Source organism: Bos javanicus, chromosome 15 (assembly GCF_032452875.1).
Source record: "Bos javanicus breed banteng chromosome 15, ARS-OSU_banteng_1.0, whole genome shotgun sequence".
NCBI classification, from domain to species: Eukaryota; Metazoa; Chordata; class Mammalia; order Artiodactyla; family Bovidae; genus Bos; species Bos javanicus.
The window spans coordinates 49,195,450-49,222,497 of record NC_083882.1 but is presented as its reverse complement, the minus strand read 5'-3'; the positions used below and the strand labels follow the sequence as shown (position 1 = coordinate 49,222,497).

The 27,048-nt window shown below is 38.8% G+C and overlaps 1 protein-coding gene and 2 pseudogenes across 1 annotated transcript; 1 reads left to right on the top strand and 2 right to left on the bottom strand.

Moving 5' to 3' along the window:
- The first annotated feature begins 3,870 nt into the window (after positions 1-3,870).
- Positions 3,871-5,419, top strand: LOC133261312 (olfactory receptor 51A7-like; annotated as a pseudogene).
- A 10,503-nt stretch (positions 5,420-15,922) lies between these two features.
- Positions 15,923-16,963, bottom strand: LOC133261310 (olfactory receptor 51T1-like). The gene has a single exon (XM_061439808.1). The coding sequence runs from the start codon at positions 16,958-16,960 to the stop codon at positions 15,923-15,925; it is 1,038 nt and encodes a 345-aa protein (XP_061295792.1). The 5' UTR covers positions 16,961-16,963.
- A 6,497-nt stretch (positions 16,964-23,460) lies between these two features.
- Positions 23,461-24,632, bottom strand: LOC133261309 (olfactory receptor 51H1-like; annotated as a pseudogene).
- Between the last annotated feature and the right edge of the window lie 2,416 nt (positions 24,633-27,048).

The window sequence follows — 27,048 nt, the reverse complement described above, 5'->3', positions numbered from 1 at the left end:
TGCTTTTGAACTGTGGTGTTGGAGAAGACTCTTGAAAGTCCCTTGGACTGCAAGGAGATCCAACCAGTCCATTCTGAAGGAGATCAGCCCTGGGATTTCTTTGGAAGGAATGATGCTAAAGCTGAAACTCCAGTACTTTGGCCACCTAATGCAAAGAGTCAACTCATTGGAAAAGACTCTGATGCTGGGAGGGATTGGGGGCAAGGGGAGAAGGGGACGGCAGAGGATGAGATGGCTGGATGGCATCACTGACTCAATGGACGTGAGTCTCAGTGAACTCCTGGAGTTGGTGATGGACAGGGAGGCCTGGCGTGCTGCGATTCATGGGGTCACAAAGAGTCGGACACGACAGAGCGACTGATCTGATCTGAAGACCTGTTTTATTAATTATAAGGTGAATAAAATAATCGTATATAACATAAATGAGGAAAAATATATAAACTATTTAGCAGGGTGTCATATTACTATATAGGGACTTCCCAGTGGCTCAGTGGTAAAGTATCCACCTTCTATGCAGGAGTCACAGGAGACATGAGTTCAATCCAGAGTCAGGAAGATTCCCTGGAGAAGGAAATAGCAACCCACTCCAGTATTCTTGCCATGAAAATTGAATGGATAGAGGAACCTAGCAGGCTAAAGTCCATGGGATCTTAAAGAGCTGGACATGACTGAGCATGCACATAGGCATGCATATTATTGTATAAAATTTAAAATAAGAATAAATACATAATAAAATAATTAAATCTATGTGTGCTTATTCTATACATTTAAATTAAATCTAATAGTGACTATCTCTAAATAATAATGCAGTCTTCAAGCAATAGTGATAAAAGAGCCAGAAAGCAAATGACCACAATCTATTGACATAAGATAATTTTAGCCATATCTAGCATAGCTGACAGAGAAGGCAATGGCACCCCACTCCAGTACTCTTGCCTAGAAAAATCCCATGGATGGCGGAGCCTAGTAAGCTGTAGTCCATGGGGTCGTTAAGAGTCGGACACGACTGAGCGACTTCCCTTTCACTTTTCAGTTTCATTCACTGGAGAAGGAAATGGCAACCCACTCCAGTGTTCTTGCATGGAGAATCCCAGGGATGGGGGAGCCTGGTGGGCTTCTGTCTATGGGGTCGCACAGAGTTGGACACGACTAAAGTGACTTAGAAGCAGCAGCAGCAGCAGCATAGTTGGGCTTCCCTTGTGGCTCAGCAGGTAAAGAATCCACCTGCAATGCAGGAGACCTGGGTTTGACCCCTCGGTTGGGAAGATCCCCTGGAGAAGAGAACAGCTACCTACTCTAGTCTTCTGGCCTGGAGAATTCCATGGACTGTATAGTACATGGGGTCACAGACAGTCAGACAGGACTGAGCAACTTTCACTTTCAATTTTCACTTTCGTAAAGAACCTATTTTGTGTAAACGGGACTATATTCTGTACCTACAGAGAAAAGCAATAGAAATTTTTAGAAAAATTTATCAGTTTGATTCAAGGAAGGAAAACTGAGTATTTAACTATATGAAGCAAAAAGCTTTAGGCAGTAGTTAATATACTAATACTGGGAATAAGCTAGGACATGTTCATTGATGGTGACCTGTGGTACGGACCTAACAGAAGCAGAAGATATTAAGAAGAGGTGGCAAAAATACACAGAACTATACCAAAAAGATCTTCATGACTCAGACAACCACAATGGTGTGATAACTCACCTAGAGCCAAAAATCCTGTAATGTTAAGTCAAGTGGGCCTTAGAAAGCATCACTATGAACAAAGCTAGTGGAGGTGATGGAATTCCAGTGGAACTATTTCAAATCCTGAAAGATGATGCTGTGAAAGTGCTGCACACAATATACCACCAAATTTAGAAGACTCAGCAGTGGCCACAGGACTGGAAAAGTTCCACTTTCATTCCAATCCCAAAGAAAGGCAATGCCAAAGAGTGCTCAAACTACCGCACAATTGCACTCATCTCACACGCTAGTAAAGTAATGCTCAAAATTCTCCAAGCCAGGCTTCAGCAATATGTGAACCGTGAACTTCCAGATGTTCAAACTGGTTTTAGAAAAGGCAGAAGAACTAGAGATCAAATTGCCAACATCCGCTGGATGATCAAAAAAGCAAGAGAATGCCAGAAAAGCATCTATTTCTGCTTTATTGAATATGCCAAAGCCTTTGACTGTGTGGATCACAATAAACTGTGGAAAATTCTGCAAGAGATGGGAATACAAGACCACCTGACCTGTCTCATGAGAAACCTGTATGCAGGTCAGGAAGCAACAGTTAGTACTGGACATGGAACAACAGACTGGTTCCAAATAGGAAAATGAATATGTCAAGGCTGTATATTGTCACCCGGCTTAGTTAACTTATATGCAGTGTACATCATGAGAAATGCTGGGCTGGAAGAAGCACAAGCTGAAAACAAGATTGCCAGAAGAAATACCAATAACCTCAGATATGTAGATGATACCATCCTTATGGCAGAAAGTGAAGAGGAACTAAAAAGCCTATTGATGAAAGTGAAAGAGGAGAGTGAAAAAGTTGGCTTAAAGCTTAACATTCAGAAAACGAAGATCATGCCATCTGGTCCCATCACATCATGGGAAATAGATGGGGAAACAGTGGAAACAGTGTCAGACTTTATTTTTGGAGGGCTCCAAAATCACTGCAGATGGTGGTTGTGGCCATGAAATTAAAAGACGCTTACTCCTTGGAAGGAAAGTTATGACCGACCTAGATAGCATATTCAAAAGCAGAGACATTACTTTGCCAACAAAGGTCCATGTAGTCAAGGCTATTGTTTTTCCAGTGGTCATGTATGGATGTGAGAGTTGGACTGTGAAGAAAGCTGAGTGCCAAAGAATTGATGCTTTTGAACTGTGGTGTTGGAGAAGACTCTTGAGAGTCTCTTGGACTGCAAGGAGATACAACTAGTCCATCCTAAAGGCGACCAGTTCTAGGTGTTCATTGGAAGGACTGATGCTGAGGCTGAAACTCCAATAATTTGCCACCTCATGCAAAGAGTTGACTCATTGGAAAAGGCCCTGATGCTGGGAGGGATTGGGGGCAGGAGGAAAAGGGGATGACAGAGGATAAGATGACTGGATGGCATCACTGACTCGATGGACATGAGTTTGGGTAAACTCCACAAGTTGGTGATGGACAGGGAGGCCTGGCGTGCTGTGATTCATGGGGTTGCAAAGAGTCGGACATAACTGAGAGACTGAACTGAACTGAACTGATTGTTATTAGGAGATTTATTATGTTTCAGACTAATCAGGACTTTGCCCACTATCTCTCATCCTCAAAGTAATTCTGCTATTTTACTATCTCCTGTTCATCAGTAAGTGTATGAAATTTCACAGATAAACATTTATTTTTAAGTTCACATAAGAATGGAACAAATATTTTGAAAGTGAAACTATGTGTAAAAATTGTCTAAAGAATGTCTAGCACAGAGTAATATTTTCTGATGTTTTATCTTTTTAATCTCTCTAACATATTTATTCCTTTTTTTCCCTCTTTCAGCTTGTTAAGAGCTGTCTCTCATTTTCATCTCTTGATCTGACTGAGCAAGTGTTGATTTTATACCTTTACGATGTCACAGCTGTTTCTACTTGGTGGATGGTGTTACCAATAGTGGTAGCAAGCTCTACAGAGAGTTTGCAAGTGAAATCAGCTTTAGAAGCCTGGCCTGAAAAGTGTTTGGAGCAAACATCTCTAGAAATTGGAGAAACCACTTCCTAACTGCTTTACTAAAATCTATTTCTTGCCTTTTTTTTTTTTTTTCTTAATTCTACCTTCATTTTGGATCAAGCAGAAAGAGCTACCCTATAGTTCAGCCTGACTGTATAAATTGTTTAATTAGATTACAGGTGGGGAGGGGCAAAACCTAATAGTAAAAGGGGAATTTATTTGCAGGACATATCTTTATGTGGGTACTTTTTTCCTCAGGACCTGATGGGGAAGTGTGACATCCATGGTTCTCCTTGTCAGTTAACATTATCTGACTATATTATCAATAGTCTGTTTGTAAGAAATACCTCATTCTTTTATTCTATTATGAGAAGTCTTTCAAAACTTCTTTATTCTTCGTTCTTTTATTCCTTTATTCTTTTATGAGAAGTCTTTCAAAACTGTGTTTTCTCTGTTTATGTCTCAGACAAAAGTGCTGAAAGAAGGAAGAAGTGCATAACAGACCTATGCTGAAAGTGCCATTTCAGATCTGGGAATAAGTACTTCCCAATCAATTTATCATGCACACTCTCAATTCCTCTAAGGTGGAGATCACCACCTTCTTCCTGATTGGAATCCCAGGACTGGAGCATGTTTACATATGGATCTCTGTCCCCATCTGCCTCATGTACCTGGTGGCCATTCTTGGCAATTGCACCATCCTCTTTGCGATCAGGACAGAGCCCTCACTCCATGCACCCGTGTACTACTTCCTTTCCAAGTTGGCTGTCTCTGACCTGAGACTGTCCCTCTCATCCCTCCCCACTGTGCTGCTGATCTTTGCTCTCAATGCTACAGGAATTTCCCCAAGCGCCTGCTTTGCTCAAGAATTCTTTATCCATGGATTCACAAATCTGGAGTCCCTCAGTGCTCCTGGTCATGACTTTTGTTTGCTTTTTGGCCATCCACAACCCCCTGAGATACAGCTCCATCCTCCCCAATGCCAGAGTGGCCAAAATGGGTCTGGTGTTCCTCATTAAAAGCATGCTCTTAGTGCTTCCATTTCCTTTCACTCTTAAAAGATTGACCTATTGTAGGAAGAGCCTACTTTCTCACTCTTACTGTCTCCATCAAGATGTCATGAAGCTTGCCTGCTCTGACAACAGTTAACTTTTTCTATGGCTTCTTTGTTGCTCTCTGTATGATGACAGACAGCATGTTCATTGCTGTGTTCTATGTATTCATCCTGAAGACTGTGATGGGAACTGGATCCCACAAGGAGCAGCTCAAGGCCCTCAACACCTGTGTCTCCCACATCTGTGCTGTGCTCATCTTCTACATGCCCATCATCGCTTCAGCTTCCATGCACCACTTTGGCAAGCTCAAGTGCCCAGTGGCCGTGATCCTCATTGCTGACATTTTCTTGCTAGTGCCACCTCTGATGAATCCCATTGTCTACTGTGTGAAGACACACAAATTCGTGAGAAGGTTCTGGGGAAATTTGGTCTAAAATAAAGGTATGCGGAAAAGTGAGGCAGGGTCAGCCAGGTTCAGGGAATAAAACAATACCTTTCTAAGCAAAGTATTATGGATGGGTCATTCTTATCTTTCCTAATCATGATTGTAATCAGTACAACAGCATGTGGTCTGGGCATTGAGGTCTGTGAGCTTAGGACTTACATGGGCATTTATAGGTATGTATGGGATAATTTTGTAATATAATTAAAATCATGAACCAATACATGGATGTGGAATTTTAGTTACAGTGTTTACAACACAAGGATGTAAAAATGGAAGTAGAGATTGTTTTCCCTTATAGAGAATGAATATCAGAGAAGCTGGAGTCTAAAAACATTACTCCAAACCAGTTGCTGATTTTCTTTCCTGCAGCCTTCAGACATGTATTTACTGTGGGGACCCAATTTAAATTCTTGATTTCCCATTTAAATTAAAAAAGTCTGTTTTCAAATATGAGTTGCTTGTATATTTGCTCCCTTTGCTCTTGTTTTTTTTTTTTTTTTTTTTTTTTTTTAAATTTTACATTGGGTTATAGTTGATTCGGGCTTCCCTTGTGGCTCAGCTGGTAAAGAATCTGCCTGCAATGTGGGAGACCTGGGTTTGATCCCTGGGTTGGGAAAATCCTCTGGAGAAGGGAAAGGCTACCCACTCCAGTATTCTGGCCTGGAGAATTCCATGGACTATAGTCCATGGGGTCGCAAAGTGTCGGATATGACTGGGTAACTTTCACTTTTCATAGTTGATTCACAATGTGGTGTTAGTTTCAGGTATACAGCCGAGTGATTCAGTTACATATTCTTTTTCAGATACTTTTCCCATTTATGTTAATATAGAATATTGAGTAGTGTTTTTCATGTTATATAGTAGGTCTTTATTAATTATCTCTCTTATATACAGTAGTGTGTATTTTAATCTCAAATTTCTAATTTATTTATCCTCACCACCTTTCCCCTTTGATAACCTAACTCTGTCTTCTAAGTCTGTGAGTCTGTTTTTGTTTTGTAAATAAGTTCATTTGTATCTTTTCATAGATCACACATGTAAGTGGTATCACATGATACTTGTCTTTCTCTATCTGGCTTACTTCACTTAGTATGATAATCTCCAGGTCCATCCATGTTGCTGCAAACTGCATTATTTCATCTTTCTAACGGCTGAGTAATATCTAACTGTATAAATATACCATATCTTCTTTATGCATTCATCTCTCTATGGACATTTAGGTTGTTCCCATGTCTTGGCTATTGTAAATAGTGCTGTTATGAACATTGGGGTGCATGAATCTCTTTGAGTTGGTGTTTTCTCTGGATATATGCCGAGGAGTGGGATTGCTGGAACATATGGTAACTATCAATTCCTGGGTTGGGAAGATCTCCCGGAGGAGGGCATGGCAATCCACTCCAGTATTCTTGCCTGGAGAATCCCATGGACATAGGAGCCTGCTGGGCTACATCACATAGGGTCTCACAGAGTCAGACACGACTGAAGCAACATAGCAGGCAAGCAAGCATGGTAACTATATTTTAGTTTTTTAAGAAACTTCCATACTGTCTTCATAGTGACTGCACCAATTTACATTCCCACTAACAGTATAAGAGGATTCCATTTTCTCTATACCCTTTTGTTGTCTGTAGATTTTTTGATGATGGCTATTCTGACCAGTGTGAGGTGATACCTCATTGTAGTTTAGTTTTGATATACATTTCTCTAATAATCAGTGATGTTGTCTTTGCTCTATTCTTAACCATCAAATAGAGACAAAGTGTTTCAGCAGTAAAGAATCTGCCTGCCAATGCAGGTGACGCAGGAGACATGGGTTTGATTCCTGGATCAGGAAGATCCCCTGGAGGAGGAACTGTCAACTCACCCCAGTATTCTTGCCTGGAAAATCCCACTGACAGAGGAACCTGGTATACTATAATCTATGGGGGTCACAGAGAGTCAGACACAGTTGAGCATGCATGCAGCCTTGAACTGACAATAAACTCATAATATTCTTTAAGATAGAGTAGGTTTGTTTTTCTTTTCCTCTAACTTACAACAGGGTTCCAAAAAGCCATATTTACTAAAAGAACAGAGGGGCAGTTCTGCTATTAGTAAGAAATAGGAAAGCTATTAATAGTAGCATGGTAATTTTTAAAGCACTGATAATTCTTAGATGCCTTAAAATATATGTTCTAAAATAATGATTTCAATGCTTTTAGATACTTGGTATTTTGGTATTTGGTATTTGGCATGTTCAATTACACTAAGAATGCTAGAAATAATTTTGAGCTAATAGAAAAAATGACATATTAGACATATATTAAGGAATATAAAATAATATTCATGCATATATAGTTGCACTTTTAAAAAGGTAAATTATTTCCTATAAATTATGTCATTTGGTTTTTGTTCATGTTTTACTCACGAGTATTTAGTTGGGGACAAAAATAGAAAGCATAAAATTTAGAATAAGCTAACCAACAATTCAGAGAAGGCAATGGCAACCCACTCCAGTACTCTTGCCTGGAAAAATCCCATGGACAGAGGAGCCTGGTAGGCTGCAGTCTATAGGGTCGCATAGAGTTGGACATGACTGAGAGACTTCACTTTCACTTTTCATTTTTCATGCATTGGAGAAGGAAATGGCAACCCACTCCAGTGTTCTTGCCTGGAGAATCCCAGGGAGGGCAGAGCCTGTTGGGCTGCAGTCTATGAGGTCTCACAGATTCAGACACGACTGAAGCACCCTAGCAGCAACCAACAATTTGTACTGTGCAGTGAGAGAAAATTACTGTTAATAAATTTCAATGTTTTACTTCGTGAGTCAAAATCACAAATAATTAATAGTATTGATGTTCCCAAAAAGCATTTGAAGAAGTTGTTCTCAGATGGCTAAATATTACTATAGATTTGATGTCCCCAGGTGAATTTCACTGAGTTCTTGTTAAACAACTGATGTCTCAATGTCTATAGCTTCTTTAGGAAAATGAAGGACAACCTTTTGTACATCCTCCCAGTTTGTACTATTAATTCTCTGAGGACCCTAACAGTTTCCAATTATGTTATGTTTATTAGTTCACATGTCTGCCTCTCTTGTAATTCATTTCTTTAAAATAACTGCACACATCACCCTGATTGGCATATCTCCAGCAGTTATATGGAAATGACATCTGAATAGTAGTCTGACACATTTCTCAACTTTCAACACATTTTATTGCTGAACAACAGCAGTAAAAACTCTTAACAATTCAGAATATGGTAATAAATTTCAGGCATACAGAATATCCGGAATGATAGAAAACCTACTGCCAAAATCATTAAGGAGTAACTATACATTTTAGGTTAATGAAGCTGTCCTAAAAAACAGTTAATGTTCTGTTTAACCACAAGAAAGAGCAAATACATTGTCGTGAAAAACATGAGAAAGAATACTTATTCTCTTTTTAATGTTTACCCTCAACTCAGAAATTCAAATCCTTACAATAACTCAAGTCATAAGATGTCAGTAAACGTTTCTTGATCAGAAGAGTAAATACGTTTCAGTTTGTCACTTTTCCTCAATTACCATACAGGTTTAACGCATTTTCAATCAAGCTCCCAGTAGCATATTTAGAAATTCACCCGCTCTTTGTTCGCTGAACACGCGCAGAGTAAAAATGGTTCTCCGGCAGTTCCCCAGTCGTCTGCTGCGGAACCTTCGCCAAGCCAGGGGGAGGCTACAGCCTGCGCCGTCTTTGCACAGCTACCGGCGTGCAGGCTCCTGATTCTCGAAGGAAGGTCCGAGGCACCACGAGGGAGTTAAAGCGTCCACCGGTGTGTTATTCTTAAAAGAAGGCCTGAGAGCTTGGGAAGCCCGGCCAGGGCAGTACTCCTTCACAGAGATTCCAGGCTAGCCTGGTGACTGAAGGCCTAAGGTTTAGAATTCTCTTGGAGAAGCACTTTTGGGGTGGCTGGGATGTCCAGGTGATGGTTCCTGCCACTTCAGCAACAGGCTGGGACAAGAAGTGGAGAGCAACATGCCTTCTACCTGGGTACTGTGTTTTAGGATTTTGCTGATGCAGAGGATGTCCTACCTGGTGTTGGTCAGATCCTTGGAACTTCACATGTTTCCTGCATGAACCTGTGTGAGCAGCTGTCAAACTCCAGTGGAGAGGGGATGCGCTGATTAGAAGTTTGGGGACCAAAATCAATTAGGTGATCTTTATTAGAAAGATTGCAATAAAATGTTTTAAAGCAAATAAAAATAGGTGGGTCTGAGTAAAAACAAGAGGGTACAGAAAGATTTAGGGATGTGAAAGTGAATGAGCATCAGTTGACATCTAGCTGTATGTACCTCTTTCCAGCTACATTACAAAAAACTAAAATTAGGTTTGTCATATATTGACACCAGTGTTGAGGATTTCTAGATGGAGTACCATAATATTTTTAATATTTGAGGTTTTAATTATACTATTAACACAATCATCGAGTTTTCTTTTTGATGAATTGGTGAAAACATAGGTTGTCTGGGTATATTCTTAGAAGAAGAATAATCCTGGTGGTTGTCAGGAGCTGGGAATGAGGAAGTGAAGAAGTATTTAATGGGTATTGTTTCACTTTTACAAGGTGAAAGAGCTCATGGGGATGGATGGTGGTGATAATTGCTCAGTGTTATGAACATAGTTATTACCACTGAACTGTATGCCTAGAAGTGGTAAAGATTTGGGGCGGGATAAATTGGAAGATTGGAATTGATACATACACACCACTAAGTATAAAATAGATAACTAATAAAGACCTGTATAGCACAGGAAATTGAGTGCTCTGTAATAGTCTATAAGAGGAAGAGGATCCCAAAGTGTATGTATAACTGATTCAGTTTACTGTATACTTGAAACTAACACATTGTAAATCAACTATACCCCAATAAAAATTTTTTAATGGTAAAAAAAAAAAAGAAATTCACCCAATAATTCCAAAAATAGATGTATAAGATTAAACTGAAGAGTATGATAATAATAAATAAAAATTGTAACAAGGCTCTTTATAGTAAGAACAACTATTACTCAGCTATAAATTCTGTGTAGTTTGGTCAATGAATCAATGGGAAAAACAAGGAAATATAAAAAACACACTTCAATATACCATACCTGATATGAAAACAATATATAATTAAGAAATATCAAAAGAATATTGAAATAGGTTGAGTATTCAAATAATTATGGTAGAAAAAGTCAGCACCTATTTAAACTACACATGTGTTGGTGATCTTTAATCACACACAAAAATAAGATAAATGAATAAGTATGTTCAAAGCTAACTTTTAAATCTACTTTAATATAAGTAAATAAATTAACCTCTGGATGGGAACAATTTTCTAAAGAAATAAGAAAAATGTAAAAGCTGAAAGGAGAAGTGAAAAGCAATTAGATATTTGAATGGCTTTTAAATCATTACAATTTAGAAGATAATAATATGATATATGCAACGTTCACCATTTACCAGGTACCAGACTTTGGATTAAATATTTACCTGCATTAACTCCATTAATTTTTGCAAGAGCATGGTAGATTTTATGAGTTCCCCCCTGTTATGGGGATTAAGAATTTAAAGCTTTGAGCAGTTAGCTTATCCAGGGACACAGAACTATGGTGTTAGAAACTTGAAGCTACCCCAGGCAGTGTGTTTCCAGAGCTTACAAACTAACCCATTCAATTTAACAATTCACATTCTATGTGTGGTCAAATATGTATTTATAAGAATATATTTTGAGAATTATTTTCTATGATAAAAATACTATAAAATACTGAAATGTTAAATAATAGGAAGTATAATATAAACCATGATATACAACTAATATTAAATATTATTCACCCATACAACACAGCAGTCAGAACTAAGCGGTATTTGCTAAACACTAAATTAGATGTTTAGGATTAAATGAAAATAAAACATAGGCCTACTCTCAAGCTTATAGTCTGGTGGTAGGGAGAACAAACAAATAGTTAAATTCACTGAGTAAAGTACGGTAAGTTTAAGCATGAATGTAAGAAAGCACAAATAAAAGAATGGCAGTTTGCCTTTTTTAGTGAAGAATCAGAGGAAAGCTTCCTAAAGGAAGTTAATCTAATATAAAATATGATTTAATGGAGAATAGTGAGTAACATCAGGCAAATCTACAAGTAGAAATATATGTTGAAATATACACTACTACCCTGGTTCATAAATATATGTTGTGTGTGTACTACATTGGCTTATTAAAAAGAGTTTAGGTCATAGATCATATAATATTTCTCAATGGTAGAATTGTGAATGATTTTTGTTATCTTTTAAATACTTTTCTGTATTTCCCAACACATTCACAAAAGTTTAATTATATATAAATATACATATATATGACATTTATAATTTTTTAAGAAAATCCCAAATATATTAAATGCATTGCTTGAAATAACACCAAAATGCAAAGTCATCTACTAATAGCAACTACTATAGAGTACACTGATGAAAGTGTTTCAACACTGAGCAGGCAATTTTGGTATTGAGCAATTGAATTTTGACTTGAATATGAAAAGTACCTTCGGAGGAATGAAAGATTAACACATATAGCAGACTGCTTTATATACTGACCATCATAAAACTGGAAGAACGATTACACATTTCTATAATTGCTCACCTAAAACATTCAGAACTCAGAATTTTTTATACTTTAGAAAGGCCCTGTAACACTTGGGGCCTTATCCTGTATTCTAACATAGTTATATTACTGAAGTGAAATGTGTTAATATTCACACAATTGAAACAAATAATGTCCATAAGTATATTCACAACAGTTCATATTAGCATGGTTGTTTGCTGCTAATGCATTTGGGTATCAAACATGAAAATTTTTAATATGTATATATATATGTATTTTTCGAGTTGTTTTTAAATATATGAATTGTGAAGTGTTGCGGATCTACAAAAAAAAAAAAAAAAAAGGAAAAAAAAAACTTAGAAATCTCTTCCAAAGAAGCAATTAAAAAGCCATTGATATTGGTAAGAACTGGTGAAGGAATGTTTGGATGGTTAGCTTAGGGTGTGGTGTGGGCTGTCTGCTCTGCCACAGGACGGTTTCAGAGTGATAATCTCTGCTGTAGTGTGATGCTCATTAAAGAAAAATATTTTTCTTTCTTGTTTCATAGTTCTTCATTTCCACCAGCCTTTCATAGCTGCTATACAAGCCCTCTTTCTTCTCTAGGCGGAGTAATGTCTGGACTCAAAAACATAAATATTGAAAAACATTGTTTGGTATTTTACATCATTCCCTGGAGTCCTCAAAGAGTACTGTGTAACTTCATCTAGAGCATGCCCAGTTTTGTGACAGTTTTTCTGCCTCACCCCATTCCTACAATTCTTACCTAAATTCACAAAATTCTCTTACTTAAGTCTCCTTCCTTAAGTTTTTTTTTTTTTTATTCTGGGCTTACTAATAGGCTGCCTGACTAATAAAAATCTCTTCCATTATTAATCCTTTTTTTCTATGATGAGGTATAGATATTTTATGTCTATACCTTGGGACTATTGAACTTTTACATAATAGTTATATTCTATCCCATTGAAGGGGTTATAACCAAAGAGACATTTGGCAGCAACATGAAGATGCAACATTGAAATCTGAAATACTGAATTGTGGTATGATGAAATATAAAGGTTTCCCACAAAATGCCCAAGGCCAAAATAGCTTCTTTGCTGTGATGCTGGTCTTGGAGTCTAAAAAAACAAATGTTATTTCCATTTGCACTACTTTCTGCATGTTCATACATTGATTTTTCTCCATGTAAAATACTGGCTTCAGGCATACACGTTTGTGTGACATTTAAGTGATTCCAGCGAGATATCAAAAAAAAATCTTAATATTCTGTATAAAAAGGAAATCATACAGATAATATTTACTATAAACAATACATGGATATCATTGCTTATGGTTAGAGAAAAGCGGGTTGGGGTTTGGGCAAAGCAGAGTTACAGGGTTGTTAGTGCTTGAGTTAAACAGAAAGCTGAGGCAAACATACCAGAATTTGGGAGTGGGGTTCCCTGTCTGGTTTTCCAGGCAAGAATACCAGAGTGGGTTGCTATTTTGTTCTCCAGTGGACCACGGGTTGTCAGAACTCTTCACTGGGACCCGTCCATCTTGGATGGCTCTGTGCAGCCTGGCTCATAACTTCATTGAGTTATGCAAGTCCCATCACCACGACAACGCTGTGATCCATGAAGTTACAATACTTGGGCCACCTGATGCAAAGAACTGACTCATTGAAAAAGACCCTGATTATGGGGGGAAATGAAGGTAAAAGGAGAAGGGGATGGCAGACGGTGAGATGATTAGATAACATTACTGAATCAATGGACATGAATTTGAGCAAACTCTGAGAGATAGGGGACTTCAGAGGAGCCAGGCATGCTGCAGTCCATGGAGTCACAAAGAGTCAGACACAACTTAAGATTAAACAACAACTCCCTGTCTACTAGAAATAGGAAGCTGGCTTAGAGGGAGGAGATAAGTGGCTTAGATCAGAGTGTCTGTTTGGTCCATTGAGCTTACACGTGAATTTCTGAGTGGAATTAAGATTTCATAACCCTTTGTGTGAAACAAAAGTTGGGAGAATTCTCTCAATATCCTGTCAACTCTATACTGAGGTTCAATTCAGTTCAGTCGCACAGTCGTGTCCGACTCTTTGCAACCCCATGAATTGCAGCATGCCAGGCCTCCCTGTCCAACACCAACTCCCGGAGTTGACTCAGACTCACATCCATCAGGTAGGTGATGCCATCCAGCCATCTCATCCTCTGTGGTCCCCTTTTCCTCCTGTCTTCATTCCCTCCCAGCATCAGAGTCTTTTCCAATGAGTCAACTCTTCGCATGAGGTGGCCAAAGTATTGGAGTTTCAGCTTTAGCATCATTCCTTCCAAAGAACACCCAGGATTGATCTCCTTTACAATGGACTGGTTGGATCTTCTTGCAGTCCAAGGGACTCTCAAGAGTCTTCTCCAACACCACAGTTCAAAAGCACCAATTCTTCAGTGCTCAGCTTTCTTCACAGTCCAACTCTCACATCCATACATGACTACTGGAAAACCATAGCCCTGACTAGACGGACCTTTGTTGGCAAAGTAATGTTTCTGCTTTTCAATATGCTATCTAGGTTGGTCCTAACTTCCCTTCCAAGGAGTAAGCATCTTTTAATTTCATGGCTGCAGTCACCATCTGCAGTGATTTTGGAGCCCCCCAAAATAAAGTCTGACACTGTTTCCACTGTTTCCCCATCTATTTCCCATGACGTGATGGGACCAGATGCCATGATCTTAGTTTTCTGAATGTTAAGCTTTAAGCCAACTTTTTCACTCTCCTCTTTCATTTTCATCAAGAGGCTCTTTAGTTCTTCTTCACTCTCTGCCATAAGGGTGGTGCAATCTGTATATCTGAGGTTATTGATATTTCTTCTGGCAATCTTGATTCCAGCTTGTGCTTCTTCCAGCCCAGCGTTTCTCATGATGTACTCTGCATAGAAGTTAACTAAGCAGGGTGACAATATACAGCCTTGCTCCTTTACTTTTTCACAAAATAAATATTGTTAATAGAGGTAACCCACATGTGTCATATCAAAAAGTATCAAAACCACTGTGCACTTCTATGGTAACAAGTACACAAAAAGGTCAAGGAGCCTAACAGTTAGGGAGAAAATTAACAACTCAAGAAACCAAAGTGAATAGAGAGAAGTTTCACTCCTGAGGTACAGTAGATACTGAAGAGGGGCATAGAATCAGAATCAGAACTATATTAAACTGTCAAGGCAGTGGGAAAATAATAAAAGGCAATGTGTGATTTTATAAATTGCACTCATTGGAGTTGTAACAAATCAGAACTTGGAAAGTTTCATTTTTGTTAAGGAGGAAAAAGATTAAAGGGAAAAAACAAAAAGAGAAATTCAGGGCATGTATCCAGAAGGAGGCAGTGGTCTCTGGAGGTGATTTAGGAAATGAAGCCAGTGTACAATAATTACCTAGGTTTAAATTACAAATTTCTATGTGTGAACCTTTGCACACACATGTAACTCTTCTGTTTACCAGCTCAACCCAAAATCTTCAATTACCACTGGGAAATTTGACCACAGAAATAAATGGTTTTGTTCAGTGAATGAAAAATAAAATTATTTTCATTTATTTTGGTCCTTAGAATTATCATTTTTAAGCAGATAATTAAATTGTTTGACTGAATGGATGAAGATGACTTCACTCTGTGTGTGTTTAGTCTTTCTGTGCTTTTATTATGCACAAAAGTCCACATAGTGGTTTTAAATGTTTGAAGGCTGTGCTGTGCTTAGTCACTCAGTCATGTCTGACTCTTTGCCACCCCATGGACTCTAGCCCGCCAGGCTCCTCTGTCCGTGGGAATTCTCCAGGAAAGAATACTGGAGTGGGTTGACATGCCCTCCTCCAAGGGATCTTTCTAACCCAGGGATCAAACCTAGGTCTCCCACACTGCAGGCAGATTCTTTACCAACTGAGCTACCAGGGAAGCCCCAAATGTTTGAGGGACTAATACACAATTATTTTGGTTTTTAATATTGTTTATTTGTTTGAACTCTTTGATAAATTTAGGGTATTCTCATCTTCCTACTCCTATAATTTTACTGAAATTGTCTTAGTAACTACAGTGCCTGAGGATAACATGGATATAAATCCCTCTCTTACTTAAATATACTTTATGTACTGACAATTTCTCCCCTTCAGTCCCATGATCCTCTAAGACCCCTCACATTACGGCTCCATGAACCTTTAGTTTGAAGTAGCTGGAGCATAGCCTGGCGGATCGTCCTTGTCTTCAAGCTGTAAATGATAGGGTTCACTACAGGTGGTAAGAGCAAATACACATTGGCCAAAATACTACAGATCACCCTCGGAGTAGAGCTAAGGAGGCGATGTGTAAAGGACAGGCTGATCATTGGCACATAGAAAATAGTGACAGCACAGATGTGACACACACAAGTGTTGAGAGCTTTCTTTTGCTTCTTGGGGGCCATGATGCTCAGGACAGCACGGATTATCAGGACATAGGAGACAAGAATGAACATTAAGTCAGTACCAGTCATGTAGAGCTGAAGAAACAAGCCCAAAAAGCTGTTGATCCAGGGGTTGGAATATGTATCTCTGATTATATCTGGGTGGTAACAAAATGGATGGGAAAGCTCCTTTCTTTCCTGGAAAGATATAGTCTTCAAGGCTAGAAGCATGGGAAAGATGAAAATTAGTTGTCGTATGCAAATGAATAGTCCGATCACCATGATCATCATGTCTTTGAGGACAGTGGCATATTTCAGTGGGTTACAGATAGCCATGAAGCGGTCAAAAGCCATAATTGCCAGCACTGAGGACTCCAGGAAGGAGAAAGCATGTACAAAGAACATTTGAATGAGGCAAGCTTTAAAGCTGATTTCCCGGGCATGAAACCAGAGAACCCCAAGCACAGTGGGGAGGGTCGTGATGGTCAGACACAAATCAGCAGCTGACAGCATAGAGAGGAAATAGTACATGGGCTTGTGGAGACGCTGCTTAACAAAGATGACAAACAGGATCATAGTATTTCCCAAGAGAGCAATGATGTAGAGACAGCAGACAGGGATGGAGATCCAGACATGAGCGAGTTCCAGCCCAGGGAATGCAGTGAGGAGGAAGGTTGAAGGGGAGGATGTGGTGTTATTGAAAATCATCATGGTGGGTTGAGGACATGCCCTGAAAAAAGAGATAACAATAATAGTATCTGTCATATTGATCCTTTTTCAAGCACTAACTCTTCTATAAACTCTTCCCAAATTACACTTGTCTCTGTATTCAAAACCTCTAATTTAATCATGATACCTATCACATAATTCTCCAGTATCTTAAATTTTTCTTATCAGACTTGGTCCTGTTTTTCTTTCTCTACCATCTCCCAATTAAAACCATCAGTCTCTCTAGGTTCATCCCACCCTATTGCCCAGACCAGCCCTGACTTGAAGTAGGAAATACTTATGTCACACACATGCACACACACCAACAAAACAGCAACTGTGATTACAACTGTTGGGTCTTAGTATTAAATCTCCAAGCTGGGACTTCTCTGATGGTCCAGCAGTTAAGACTATGAGCTTCTGCTGCAGGAACAATGGGTTCCATTCCTGGTTGGGGAGCTAAGATCCCACATGCTGTGTGGTGCACTCAAGAAAAAAAGTCTCCAAGCTATATGAGTTGTTATAGAAATAATGGAGAAGTGCTTAAGGGCACTTCTTAAGGGCATCTGTGAAAGCATACTTCATAATGCTCTTGCTGGAAGATGGGCTAGGATTTTATATCCAGAAATACCCTTGTACCTGAGTTATTAGCCATTCTTTCCTAGTGGACTCTATTAGAAATGTCCTTTAGGTATCAGAGCTTCTTTATTTCTTTTCCTTTAATGGAGTAGCTTCCTTAATTCCTCTCTCCTCTACTCCACATCATCTGTGCTCTAATTCTGTTTCTCTGAATCCTGTTCCTGGTCTATTGAAATAAAAAGACCTAGTCTTCCTTTTCTCCAATCTTACACTTTAGTACTTCTTTCTACTCCTTCCCATAGGTCTCTAACATGTAACTTGTAACCAACTCACTGTGAGTAGATTGCCCTAATGAATCCTGTGAAAAATTTCAAATCATATTCTAGAATACATGATTTCAAGAATCCTAATCTAGGGATAGTGGGTAAGGCTAGACAAAATACTTGTATAAAAAAAATGTGAGAGGCCCTCCACAAAATGAAATGAATGACTGTAAAAAGCATTAATGGAATGGGAGTAGGGACTAAGAGCTTAAAGAGAGACACTCAGAGACAGACAGGATGAGGTGCTATCATAAACTGGAATATCAGGTAGTTCGCTGAGTGAGAAAGCCCATAGAATAATAGCTGCACACACACACACACACACACACACACACACACACACACAGATGATGTCAGAAGGGAGGCAGAATCTGTAATTGATATTTAAGACAAGCATTGCAATTCTATTTAGGACTGTTTCAATAAGCTCTAATGTCATTGCTCATTTTAATTTTTCACTTGGGACATTTAGTTATCAAGAAAAAACAAAAAGGAATGATATTCCTAGCCTAACCATTGTGTAGATACAGCCAATCATAATATTCTTACTCTTATTTTTCACTAGTCTAGGCTTTCTGCCCCAGTGACAGAATAGATACAAGGAATTTGTGAGTAACAGATCCTTCCAGTTGTTTTATAAAGATAAATGAGGGATTGCTGGTTATTTTCTTCCCATCCTTCAATCTACTCTAGATGGTTACAGATAAAATTACTTGTTACACCAAAGGAAAAAATTAATTGCTTTTTCTGCTATAATATTTCGTATTGTTATATTATAGTTGATTGAGAATAAAACACAAAGAATCAGGAAGACTAGTGACAACTTCTTTTCAATTTGATAAGCAAAGATACTAAAAGTGAATTCCTTTTCTGTGATAACCATCCTGGAATCTCTCTGCAATAAAGGGGCTCGATCTACTGACTGTCTTTCAACAGTGCTTTACACATGCTTTTTTATTACATTAGTATTCTATTGGTTGATCACATTTCTTTCTTCCTCTAAAATTCTGGCTCTCTGGATATAAAACATATGTGTTCATCTTTATATTTTCTCCAGAGACAAAGCATGGTGATAAAAGTTCAGATAAACTAGTTTTTATTAGATGTATTAACAGGTGGATAGATAGATAACAGAGAGGTAGATAAAGACTAGATGAGAGAAATACAAATTGAGACTGGAAGTTTTGAGGGCAAATTGTTTCCGTAGATATGGGGAGCATAAGGAAAGTAATTATCCTCTTATTGATTGGGAGAAGAAGGAGGGTAAGTTAAGAGAAAAGGAAAATAATTAAAGTCTTTTATATGTGTCACCATTTGCTAGCCAATTTATATGTAATTTTATATAATACCAGGAAAAATTGATACAGATGTTTATTCTTCTATTTTAGAGAAAGGAAATAAAACTGACAAGGTAAAATTGTACATACACATTCAAAATTCAAAGCCACATTTACTAACTGCAAAATCCATTAAACCATTTTTTATTAAACCATAGACCATTCGAGAAACCATGCTTATGAGAGAAGTTAAACAGTTGAACACTGTGATATTCTTCCTTAAAAATGAAAGAAGTTTCTATTATATACTAGTATGTGACTTAGAGGAAGTATAGAGATGAGAAATAAGTAAAACACAGAACAATGTCTTTATGGCTTATTTAAAGAATATTTGTGGAGTCAATCAGTATAAAAATATGCATGGATGTCCACATATATTTGTATTGTGTATACCTCCATGTGCTCGTGGATGTAGAGAGGAGTTTTAGAATGGGAATGTTATCAAAAGATGACCAAAAATCAGACATCAATTATCTTCTCTTATTTGAAATATACCTCATAAAGGATAAAAAGATAATATGGGATGATATGAGGGGTTAGGAGGAAAGGAGATTCATTTCAGTTCATGATGCTACTGGAAAAATTGTTTCCAATGGGATAGGGATATGGAGGAAGGAGAAGGCTTTCTCTCCAGCTCACGTAAGCCCATGCACTCTGGAACAAGTTATAGGACAAAGCTCAGTGCCTAGTTTTGTCAAGATTTTCTCCCTACTACCTACTAACGAGAAGAGTAGGTAGTGCTTTATAGCACCAGTTGTCGACCTGACAGGTCAGGCAGAAGGCAACATCTATCAATTCACATACAGAAAGCTAGATTCAATGACTTGGATAAGATCCACCCAACTAAATAATGTAGTGATCCAAAGGACAGCATCACTGCTTACTGGCATGAGTAAAGTATAGATCAATCCCCACCTTTTTCCATTCATTTCTCAACACTGAAATCTATTCTTTCCACAATCTGGAACCCTGTCACGACAGACCCAGGCCATATTAACCTGAAACTTCGCCTCCACTTCTCTGTACCACTTTATGGTTGGATCTTACATTTGACTCAATAATGAGGTATGGTTGATATCGATCGGTAAGTTACATATGCAAGCACCATCTCCTTTTTTTGCCTGGAGTGTGAGTTTCTTAAACTCACACTTAAACCTTTCGAGTGTGAGGTTTGGAAATGCCTGATTTTCTTCTCTTAGTGCCAGCTACATAAACGAGGATATGGAATAACACAAATCTTTAATTATTGTTGACTGATTTCTAAATGATCGTGACCAAAGGCAGAGAGTTATGAGTTCTATCCCTTTTTCTCTTCCTTCCTCCCATTACCTTATGTCCTTCATTTTCCTGTCGCAATTTCTTCAAGGCTCCATCACAATCCTCTGTTTCTTCATCCTACCTTATTTTATAGTTTCCATCACTTCACTGATCTTCTCTTTCCCTCTTTCTCCTAGCATTTCTCACTTTTTAATCCCTTCCCTTCTGTTCCAACCCACTAATGTATTCTTACCTGCTCAAGTCATCAGGGTATAGCACCAACTTCTCTTAAGTCCCACCACGGAGCAGGGACTAAGCCAGCTCCCAATAGTGGGGGCTTTATAGGAAGATTTGTAGAGTCACCAGGCAACAGAGGGCTGGTGGTTGGATCAAGAGTTATGGCGCCCATAAGACTATGTTCCTCTCCAACAGCTCAGACACATCTCCCTGACACGCTTCCAACCCTGCTCCCAGGCCCAGGCAAATTCCATATATCAGGGGCTGTAAGCACAGCCCTGGCCCTGGGGGCTGACAGTAATGGGTGTCTTCAAAATCTGCCTGCCTGGGTCAGAAAACTGCAACCATTCCTCTTCACCCTGCCTTAGGCTACAGATTCTTAGCCCGGGATGCTCCCTGATGTCAGAGCAGGCTTAGGAGAGTGCAGAGAGAGTAATCCCTATGTTCTCAGCTCCAATGTGTACTCTTTCTAACAAATCGTGTTGTCCTCCTTGTCATTCCTGTGTTCCTCCTCTTACTCAGGATCCCTTTCTAAGAAGCCATCTTATTATCTGAATCACATCTGCAGCCCACCTACCATTCTAGGCATAATTAAACTAGCATTTGATGAGCTCATAACACTTGCCAAAAATAATGCTAACACTTGAAACACATTGTTGTATTTATTTATTATCTTGCTTATGGGTCAAGTATTATTCTCCATTATTCCACAGTTGATGAAATTGAAACTCAAAGAGGTTTTGAATAACTATAAAAGTTAGCTAGTTACAGAACCAGTATTCACCCATGTCTATCTTACTCTAAAGCTGTTAATCTTAAACAATATGTTATACTGTCTTCTCTGGTCAGCCACTTCCACTGACATTTCAGAAAATGTGATTGTAATACATGGTTCTTGATCTATCCATTCTATAGATTGCTTGATTCTCAACTATGTGCTTATAGTTCATTTTAGCCTCATTTTGACAAGAATCTGTCTCTCCATAGTAGGCAATAAATTAATAAATCTTACCATATCTAACGGGCTTCCCAGGTGGTGCTAGTGGTAAAGAACCCACGTGACAATGGAGGATACTTAAGAGACATGGGTTCGATCCTTGGGTCAGGAAGGTGCCCTGTAGGAGGGCTTGGCAACCCACTTGTTGCCTGGACAATCCATGGACAGTGGAGCCTTGTGGGCTACAGTCCATAGGGCCCCTAAGAGTGAGACACAACTGAAGCGACTTAGCATGTGTGCACCATATCTAATCATTCTTGACTTTTTAATCCTTCTTGAAACATTTTTCCAACCATGTCTCATTATATCATAGCCAGACGCACTGGGCAAAGATGGAGATACCATCCCAAAGTATATCTAGAGAGATTAAGTTATAGCATAAACTTTTTATACAGCAAGTAATGTTTAGATTTCTATGTAAATACCATCCTTTCCCACTGGCTCTTCTCAGCAAAAATGAGTGACTGGAAATTTCAAATGAGAGTTACTAAAATTAAATGAGACAGAGAAGTTAGGCAGCATGAAATCAATCTTAATAAAATAGAGTTTTCACTCATTCATTAATTCACAAAGAACATATCTTATGAACTATATTAGGTACATACTTGAGATAGACAGATGTAGTATAAAAAGGGTCTCTCATGGTATGGTTCTTATGAAGTATGTAGAATAGCAGGGACACAATGCTATTAGGTAATTAGAGCATATATACTGTGAGAAACTCTAACATAATAAAGGGCATGTCAGAAAAGTCTTCTGGACAGAAATAAAGTTGAAATTTATATCAAAAATTTATACAGAGTTCCCTATTATTCTAGCTCACTGAATTCATCATACTTTTTACTTGCTATTTTATTTTTAATATATTTCTCTCCTGCTTCCAACCCATTGTATATGCCTACACTATTTTATGAATATATTTACAGAACATATAAATAAACACTAAAGACAAAAGAAGACATATCCTATATTCAACAATATATGTCAGCATGTTTGCAATGGAGCAAAAACAATCTGAGAATTTTTCTTAAATAAGTTGTTAAAGATTGGCATGCAATGGAATACTAGTCAGCAATAAAGAGAAATAAACTACAAAGACCCACAACAACATGAGTGAATCTCAAATGCATTACACTATGAAGCCAGATGTGGAAGATTATGTGCTGAAGGGCCCATGGCATTCTGGAAAAACAAGAATTACATGCATGAAAACAAATTAGAGCTTCTCAGGGTTGGACATAGATAGAGGGGTTGACTAAAGGGGCAGCATGAGATAATTTGAAAGAGTGATATAATTTTTCTGTATCTAGGTATCAGTGGTGGTTGCGTGGCTATGCATCTGTGAAAACTTAATAGAACTATATACCAAAACCAATAAATTTTATTGTATATAAATATTGAAAAGTTGCTATACACCATTTTGAGAAAGAAACATTCATATTTGTATCAAGTTAAACTTTTGCTTTCATCAAAACTACTATGCAATGGCATATAAAAACCTAGTGCACTGGGACGACCCAGAGGGATGGTATGGGGAGGGAGGAGGGAGGAGGGTTCAGAATGGGGAACACATGTATACCTGTGGCGGATTCATTTTGATATTTGGCAAAACTAATACAATTATGTAAAGTTTAAAAATAAAATTAAATTAAAAAAAAAACCTATTAGGTGCTTCTCACACATGTGACTATTTAAATCTTCATTTCAATTTATTAGAATTGAATATAATTTAAAAATTCAGTTCCTTGGTTGCACTAGCTAAGTATCAGGTGCTCAATAGCCATGTGTGTCTAGTGGTTACTATATTAACAACAGAGATTTAGAACATTTAACATCACTGCAGGAATTCCTATTGGACAGTGCTGTACTTTATCCTCTTCTCTGACTCGATTGTGTTTGCACAAAAGTCCTAAGAGCCCACCCTGCCCCCACGGAACACTTGGACAATCCACTGACGGATCTGCTTGGTCCTAACACTGTATACAATTAGACTGAGCACAGGAGGCACGTAGGTACTGGCCATGACTGTGTGTACCATTGGTGACAAATGCTTCCCAAAGCAGTGAATCACAGTCATGCCAATGAGAGGTACATAGAAGAGCAGCACGGCACAGATATGAGAGAGGCAGGTATTGAGAGCCTTGAGTCTCTCTTCCCAGGAAGCAATGCCCAATACTGCCTAGAAGATTAGAAAGAAAGAGGCCAAGAGGATCAAGGCATCTAGCACAATGATGAAGATCATCGCCAGGAAGCCGTAGATGCTGTTGACACAGGTGTCAGCACAGGCAAGCCTCATGGCATCCTGATGGAGGCACTATGCGTGGGAGAGGGTGTTGGAGTGGCAGAAAGTAATCTTTTGGTGAGGAAAGGCACAGGGAGCACAGTCCCCACACTCCACAGCAGGACTGCTGCTCCAATCCTGCCAATGACTCCATGAGTGAGAATGGTAGCATAGTGCAAAGGAAAGCAAATAGTCATAAAGCGATCAGAGGCCATGGCCACCAAGACACCTGATTCCCCTCCCCCAAAGGTGTGGATAAAGAGCATTTCAGTGACGCAGACATCAAGGGTTACTGAGCACCAGCTGAGCCAGTGAACACTGATCATGGTGGACATGAAAGACAATGAAAGGTTGACATCAGTGGCAACTAGCATTGCCAGAAAATAATACATGGGCTCATGGAGATGTTGTTCTACTTTGATGTCAGCTAGGATGGTGACATTACCCAAGAATGTGAAACTGTAAAGAAGACAGAGGGACAGGGCCAACCAGAAGTCCTTCTCTGGCATTCCTGGAATCCCACTAAGGGTGAAGGTCTGATGGTTGTTAATAGTTTGGTTGAATGACAGCATTGTGCATCAAAGGTTTGACTAGGCAAAAAGAGAAAAACTCATTAAGCCTATCAGCTTCAATTAGAATCACTGACAATGTTTTGAGATGGTAACCATGAGAGGCAGTGACAAATATTTTATGTTTGCCGTCTGATACAGAAACTGATATCCCCACCCCCATGAAGCAATTCTATTACTGACCACCAGATGCTAAATTACCTAGGAGAACAACAACAAAAAACTTTAATCAACACCTAAGCTAATTGGAATACAATTCACCTAGAAATATGGAGTAGTTGCTTGCCTCCTTCCTAAGGAAAACATGATGCTGTACTTTTATCTGGGTCATAAAAACTGATGCAAATAACCAGAAAAGAAATATTATCAGGCACAAACAAGACATAAAGAGTGTTTATGAACACATATATGAAGACCTGTATGTATCTTAATTATAATCTTAAATTGTTGTGATTTAGACAAATTCCTCATTGAGACTCAAGTTTTCCACCTGCATGACGTGGGACAGAATAAGACAGATAGTCTTCAAGGACTAAACTTCTGACTATCTGCATTCCTGGTAGTATATGGGTGCTAAAAGGACCTGAGATTACAGCAGGTGATGAAGGAAGGAATTATTTGGCTTTCCTCGGAATTTTATAAGGACCCACTATGATAGACAAAATAACAGTCTCTAAGGATGTTCACCTCCTAATTATTGAAACCTGTGAACAAAATGGCTTGCATGGCAAAAGAAACTTTGAAGATGTCATTAAAGTTAACGGCTTCAGATGGAAGTTCATCCTGGATTACCCAGATAGGTCAAATTTGATCATATGAATCCTCAAAAGTGAAGAAAATTCCCCAGCTGCAGAAAACCAGAGAGACATCAACTTGAGAAAGACTCATCAGGACTTGTGAAAATGAAGGAGGGGGACCAAGAGCCAAGGAATGTGAGTAGCCCCTAGATGCTGGAAAAGGCAAGGGAGTAGAATTTTCCCTGGAGTCCTCTGAAAGGAATGCAGACTTGGTGAGACCTTGATTTTAGCCCGGTGAGAACCGTGTGGTTCTCTGACATGCAGAACTGTAAGGTAATAAATATATGTATGCTGAGTCACTACATTCATGGTAATTTGTCTGGGAGAAGAAGAAAACTAATATCCAGAGGAGCCAGAGGAGAGTTGCTTTAACCCCTTTTCAGAAATATTCTCAATCTTCCCATTCAGTCTCATTTATTCAGACCCTGTCCTTTTTCTTCATGGAAATTATTTTTTAATATAAATGTATTTATTTTAATTGGAGGTTAATTACTTTACAATATTGTATTGGTTTTGCCATACATCAACATGAATCAGCCACGGGTGTACATGTGTTCCCCATCCTGAACCCCCCTCCATCCTCCCTCCCCGTACCATCCCTCTGGGTCATCCCAGTGCACCATGGAAATTAGACTTCTTTGTCCTAAGGTATACCCGGAAAAGAATTCTGAGATCCATTTCTGTGTTACACCTGAAAGAACAGAATGCCAGATAGAACTTGCGATGAAATTTACAACTAACAACTGATCCAGTCAGGTGAAATCCATCTCTGGGGAATCTCCCAAAAGACAGATTCAAACATTACTCACATTGATGAAGTCATTGGCCTTGGTGTTGAGAACACAATTGGACTTAGTTTTCCTGTTCCTTCATAGAGATCTCTCATTCTATGCATTCCTAGTACTGTGCAGCTACTTTAGTAATCTCCTTGAGTTTCCAGCAGCTCTATTTCGTATTGTAATTCTGAGTAAGACCTAGATGAACTTATAAATCATTCTAGATGTTAGTGCCTAACAGTTGCAGTAACAAAGATCAGTATTAAAATCTTGGTGTCATACAATTAAATATCTTCTATTTCAATTGCTTGTTATCTTTAGAAGATGTATCAAAATGCACAGCTGATACATCACTTTTGAGGGATCAGTCTAGCCACAAATGATAAGAATTCAGGATTGAAGGAAAAAACAGTGCTATAATGACTCTTAACCGTGTGTTATGATCCTTACTGAGCATCTCGTAATGAGTTTCTAAAATAAAAGTGTTCATATATACACAAACATGAATACAAGCAAAATTCTGCTTGGAAATTAAGTGAATTCACATGTTATTGAAGCCCATCTCAGGATCCATATTAAAGAAAATGGAACAAAAGGCCGAGTCACAGAAAGAGCAAAGTCACTAGAAAAAGTCCAGGGTTGGACACAAAAGGCAGAAAACTCTGGATGCTTGGGAATAAATGCAGACAGGAAAGAGTTGCTCCAAGTTTCTTGAGAGTCAATAGCTTAGTGCTGCACTGTCCACTCTGGTAGCCACTAGATGCTATGCTATGCTAAGTCACTTCAGTCATGTCTGACTCTGTGTGACCCCAGAGATGGTAGCCTACCAGGCTCCCCCGTCCCTGGGATTCTCCAGGCAAGAACACTGGAGTGGGTTGCCATTTCCTTCTCCAATGCATGAAAGTGAAAAGTGAAAGTGAAGTCGCTCAGTCGTGTCTGACTCTTAGCGACCCCATGGACTACAGCCTACCAGGCTCCTCTGTCCATGGGAT

Excerpts from the sequence above, each read along its gene's own strand:
- LOC133261310 (XM_061439808.1), bottom strand. The coding sequence starts at position 16,960 with ATGACAGATACTATTATTGTTATCTCTTTTTTCAGGGCATGTCCTCAA.